The sequence below is a fragment of the Anopheles arabiensis genome, chromosome 3, assembly GCF_016920715.1.
Source record: "Anopheles arabiensis isolate DONGOLA chromosome 3, AaraD3, whole genome shotgun sequence".
NCBI classification, from domain to species: domain Eukaryota; kingdom Metazoa; phylum Arthropoda; class Insecta; order Diptera; family Culicidae; genus Anopheles; species Anopheles arabiensis.
In genome coordinates this window covers 3,305,136-3,310,411 of record NC_053518.1, presented here as the reverse complement: position 1 = coordinate 3,310,411, position 5,276 = coordinate 3,305,136, and the positions used below count along the sequence as shown (strand labels likewise).

Sequence of the window (5,276 nt, the reverse complement as noted above, 5' to 3'; positions counted from 1 at the left end):
TTCGTTTGTGTGATATATGTATGAATTCGGTGCCGAAAGAAAGTTAACTTTTGTTTGTTTTTTTTTGTTCACATCCGTTCTTTATTGTTTGTTTGCTATTCGTGAAAGGTATATTTGCGTTACTTCTAAATTCCTATACGGGCGTGTAGTGGAATTTTATTCCGAACGTACACCATGCGGCGGTTATTTAAATATTAGTGTTTTGCATTAAACTGTCGTCCATTAACATTTTTTATCTCTCTCCCTTTCTCTCTCGCTCTTATTATTGAAACGAATTAGGACGATACATTAACACATTACATATTTTTTGTAAAGAGAAAAAATATTTAGAACGTTTACCGAAAGTTTTACCGAAAAATAACATACAGGAGTGATAACCAATTATCAAGAAATAATTCTTTATATGTGTGGAATTGAAGAAAACTTAACACAAGAGGCTGTACACACACACAAACAAAGGGAAAACAAATAAAACGATGCGCGCGTACAAGCGAAACATTGACTGCCATAGCAACAACCTAAACCCAACTGAGCGGGAGGGAGGGCAAACAAATCAGTTAAGATTCATGCCCGAGGCGAAGAGAAGAGTTTTCTTATTTTTCTTACGCTTTCCCGCAGCACCCGAACCCGAAGCACCGGCAGCGGCAGCAGCAGCGCCGGCGTTAGATTGGTTTGGATGGGAAATTTTCTTCTCCAGTGCTGCTTCGATCGCGCGGCCAAGATTGTTGTTGAATCGTGGTGCACGGGCAGCAATGAGCTCTTCGTCCGTTTCATCTTCCTCGATGTCGGACGATGCTGCTGGGTTGCGCCAACCGGTGCGGAAAGCGCTACTGGTTGAGGCGGTCATGCGACTCCCCGTGACCTGTACCAGCTTCGGTGGCGGAGCGTTTGACGACGTCGCTCCTGCTCCTCCTCCTCCTCCACCAAGGGTGGGCCAACGTTGGCCGGAGGAGGGTTGGGTGGACACCATCTAAAAGAGAGGAGAGTTAAGGTAAAAATTGTATAAGCTGTAGAAGGTTCAGGACAGCTTCTTGTTGACTTACTTTTGACCAGGATGACATCGCGGACCCGCTGGAGCCAGGAGAGCTCGAGATATCGCTTGCAACTGGGCTGCTACCGAACGGTGATGGATCGTCCAGGTAAGAGTCGGAAAATCCACACTACGATCAAGCAAAGATAGCATTAAAAAAGCAGTCCAAATCAATCAATTACCATCCACTCTTACCGAAGGAAACTGTTTGGTCGAATCAATCGATATGCGCGCGGATCGTGCCATCGCCTTGCCGAGCTGACGTTCGTTAAATTCAAAAATTTGCTTCTCACGCTTCTGCTCCGCCTTGGCACGCTTCTGTCGGGTGCGTTGGCGCATGGACAGCTCGTCGTGGAACAGACCCAGTACCTCCTCCGACACGAGTCCACCCGAAGCCGGCCCGAAGTCCAGCTCAACCACATCGAACTGCGTGCAGACGGGCAAATGCTCCAGGTACTTCAACCGGCGGCGCAAATTCTCATCCATCGAGCAGGAATCCTTCTGCACCACGCGGCCCGTGATGCGGTGCGGGCTACGGTCCAGACTGCCGTACATGGTCTGCAGCATGCGGCTGTTGATGGAGTGCAGAAACAGTGGCTGCCCGTCCACGGACTGGTAGAAGTAAAAATGCTCGCCCGCACACTGAGCCGTCGGGACGATGTCGATATCCCCGACGGTGAAATTACTTTCCTCGTCAATCACAAAGTCCGGTGAACCTTCTCCACTACCCGGTGCAGCGGAGGCCGACCCTTCAACGGATCCTTCCTTATCTTCCTCGCTTTCTTGCGGTTGCTGCTCGCCGACCTCTTCCGATCCACTCGACGAGACGGACGTCCCACGGACGATCTTTTCCATCGCCACGGGAAAAACGATCGCTTTTGCCGCTTTTAAATTGGTGCGCTTTTCCGCGAGCAACTCCAGCGCCTGCTGGACGAACATATTCTCCGGCTCATCGGCACCGTCCGTTACGAGCTGATTCTGTAGCTCCGTCTGCTCGCGCTCCATAATTTTCAACATCTGCTCGGTGTCGGTTAGCAGCAGCTTCGTCAGGATGCTGTTCCCTGCGGTCGCGTCGAAGTGCGGAATCAACACCCGGTGATTGGCCGCCACCATCGGCAGCTCATCGCTGACCTCCACCACCTTCATGGTGCCCTTCTCGCGACGCATCAGCTGCAGCGTTACGTACTCTCCCGTACCGTACGCGTGGAACGGTTTCGAAACGGCCGACCTTAGGTCCGGCAGATGGATCGCTTCGTAGCAGATGGGGCACTTGCGCCAGCTCTTGTCCGACAGTGCCAGATAGTGCAGGATGCACGGCCAGCAGTACACGTGGCCACATTTGGTCATCTTAGCCGCCACCGGCGGGTACAGACAGATCGGACACTGGGGTTCCTCCGAGCTGAGCACGTGGATCTGTTCCACCTTGCCCCAGTCCACCAGCTGATCCGGTGCGGACAGTAACGGTTCGTAGTCTTCCCCGGCGCGCACCACAAACTGACAGTTGGCCTGCAGGAACTGCTCCTTGTTATAGCTGCCGTGCGATTGGTTCGTCAGCTTGCGCAAGTTGCCCGTGCGCGTGAAACGTACCGGCTGGTCGCGTTCGCGCGGTGCGTAATGATAGTTCAGCAAGTGGTTCAGGCTTTGCTTTTTCGAGCCTGGTGTAAAAACTGAGTGTAGTTCACCACGAGCGCCGGTGGGCGTCGTGTTCGGCCGTGCCGGTGGCACTAGTCCGGCGGTTCCGCTAGCGGCCGGTTGCTCTTCGGCCAGGGCACCGGTCCCGATGTCGCCGCCGTCAGCGCTGAGCGCAAGCTGATCTGCCGGCCGGCCAACACGCTGCGACCGTTGCCTAGCATCGTAGTTGTAGTTGCTTTGATTACGGTTCTTGTTTGAGTTGGGTACTTTACCGGTGCTTGCACCGTTGCGATGATTATTTGCACTATCCGACTGTTCGCCACGACGCTTAGACTGTCGGGGCCACTTAACAGAAACATCTAAAACGGAAACGGAAAGAAGTGTAAATAAACCCGTCCAACCCATATGGCATCGCAACAACAACAACCACACTGACCTTGACCTTTCTTCGTCTCAGAAATCTGCCCCTTGGACAGATTCTGACTGGTGTAGCGATTCTTCTCCATGGAGGAAAGTGGCTGACTCTACAGCTTGCAAGTAGGACAATTCGAAAGCTTCTTCGTTTACGCACACTAAGCCCTTCGCTTCTCGAGGGACCTGAACGGGGGTATGGGTAGCGGTGGTGGTGGTGGCAGCGCAACAGCTGCGACGGTGGGTGCTGGCGCTAGCGACGACGACGGCTGCGGCGGCGGCGGCGACGGGAAGTGAAACTAGTTCCTTACGTTGCGGCATCATTGTTTTTTCTTCTAATAGGCCATGTTGGTCACCCCTCAAAAAAATCTGGAAGAAATACTTCTTCTTCTGGTCGGTGGGAGAAAACGACGGAAATGCAAGCAAACAGCTGACGCTGTACAGCGAAGAGGCAAAGCAGCTCTCGCAAGAGATGCGCTTTGGAGGCACGGGTGTGTCTGTGTATGTGGCTTTTTATACGGCGATTGTACGCTTACGTCGATTTCCGTGACTTTTTCGACCGCCCGGGGGTCTCGTTGCTGCTTGTTCTTTTTATCTTCCTTTCGCACGAACACGAATATACGCAGCGATAGTGTCGGGTGGTATGGCAAGAGCTCACAGAGCCAAGGGCACTTTTCGGGAGGGCAGACGGCACGGAGAGAATGCAAATTTGGAAACACGAATGCCGAAATATCTACTAAAGCCACCGATGGGTGTAGAACGACAGGTGGTGGGTAAAATTTGCTGAAAACTTTTCACAACAGCACGAGCACCGCCACGACAAAAATGGCGACGAAAAATGTGAAGTACCAAACTCAACCCGGTGCAATCTAAACGCATTCTGACAGAACGTTCGAAAATGAAGGGGTTTCGAACATGGTGTTGGCACTATTTTAACACATTTTGATTTGCCCGTTGATTTGGCCCGGTTGCAGGGCTAGCAATGGATCTCCTTTAATTTGAGGCGTATGCCAAAGAAACAGCTCCGGAACACCGAATTCAAATCAAGAACTTATAACGAGCCATTAACTTACCTATAACTGATACTGGACTTACAACGGTCCTAGGACTGACACTGAACCCAAACAGGTTCACGAACCGAACACGAACCCATACCGATCCTGGAACTAACACTAAACCTATATCTGTCCGCAACACGATCGCAAACCCATACCGGTTTTGGAACTGGCAGTGAACCAATACCGGTCCTGTAACCAATCATGAACAAATACCCGCTTTGGAGTTGATAAGGAACTCACATCGGTCCTTGAATATATTCCTTCTAAAACTAGGAAACTGTTCCTGGTCCTGTTCCGAATCCGCAACGGAACGTTAACCTATCCCGGTTCAGAAACCGATAATATACAGGGTTTCGAATCATATAATGGACTACTTGATCCACTCGGTGGAATGTTTGAAATGGTAAGGGGATGTTTGCAACGTTGCTATGGAGGTTTGCAAGCATATAGGGGAATATGTCAAATGCTTAGGAGAAGTGTACAAAACAGCTATGGAGTTTTGCATCCAGCTATGGAGCGCTCGGTTGTAGCGCTGTAGAAATTCATCCAAAAAAATTTTTAAAAGCACTGCGTGATGATTTAAATGTTTGGGGTGATTAAACATATGTTTCTGGTATTGTCATGCAATATAATAATTAAATTGAAAATTGAATTTGCTATTTAAACAATATTCTTTGTTACATTCTCTACTCTACTATTTCTTCTTTGCGGCAACATTTTTCCTCATAGTTAAACATGATGTTTCAATATTTCAATAATGTGCATCATAGTTCTCCTACCTAGTAATCAAATTACCCCCATTCTTTAATCACCCGCGTTAAATTTAGAACCCACTAAGAACCAGCATGAAATTCCAGAAAATAGTAAAGACTATGTCAAACGATTTCTTGCAAAACTTTGATAGTACCCTCAAGAATCATCATTGTTAAATACGTATGAAAATGTTGATGATGTAAAAAAATAGTAGAATTGGGTGTTGAATCGAATAGGACGTAGTAAAAAATTAGTCCGAATAAATATTATTACGGATTAACCACTATTTTGTTCTGATGATCCTAAAACATGTGTTTAATCACCCAAACATTTAAATCATCACGCGGTGCTTTTAAATTTTTTTTTGAATAAATTTCTACAGCGTTACAACC

The 5,276-nt window shown here is 48.7% G+C and overlaps 1 protein-coding gene across 1 annotated transcript; it reads right to left on the bottom strand.

The window, feature by feature from the left end:
• Window positions 1-67: 67 nt before the first annotated feature.
• On the bottom strand, window positions 68-3,932 carry LOC120903366 (RING finger protein 10). The gene is made up of 4 exons (XM_040312769.1): window positions 3,099-3,932; window positions 1,226-3,021; window positions 1,044-1,160; window positions 68-970 (listed from the first exon to the last, which is right to left on the bottom strand). Exons 1-4 carry the CDS (start codon window positions 3,166-3,168, stop codon window positions 554-556), a joined length of 2,400 nt encoding a protein of 799 aa, XP_040168703.1. The 5' UTR covers window positions 3,169-3,932; the 3' UTR covers window positions 68-553.
• Window positions 3,933-5,276: the final 1,344 nt, after the last annotated feature.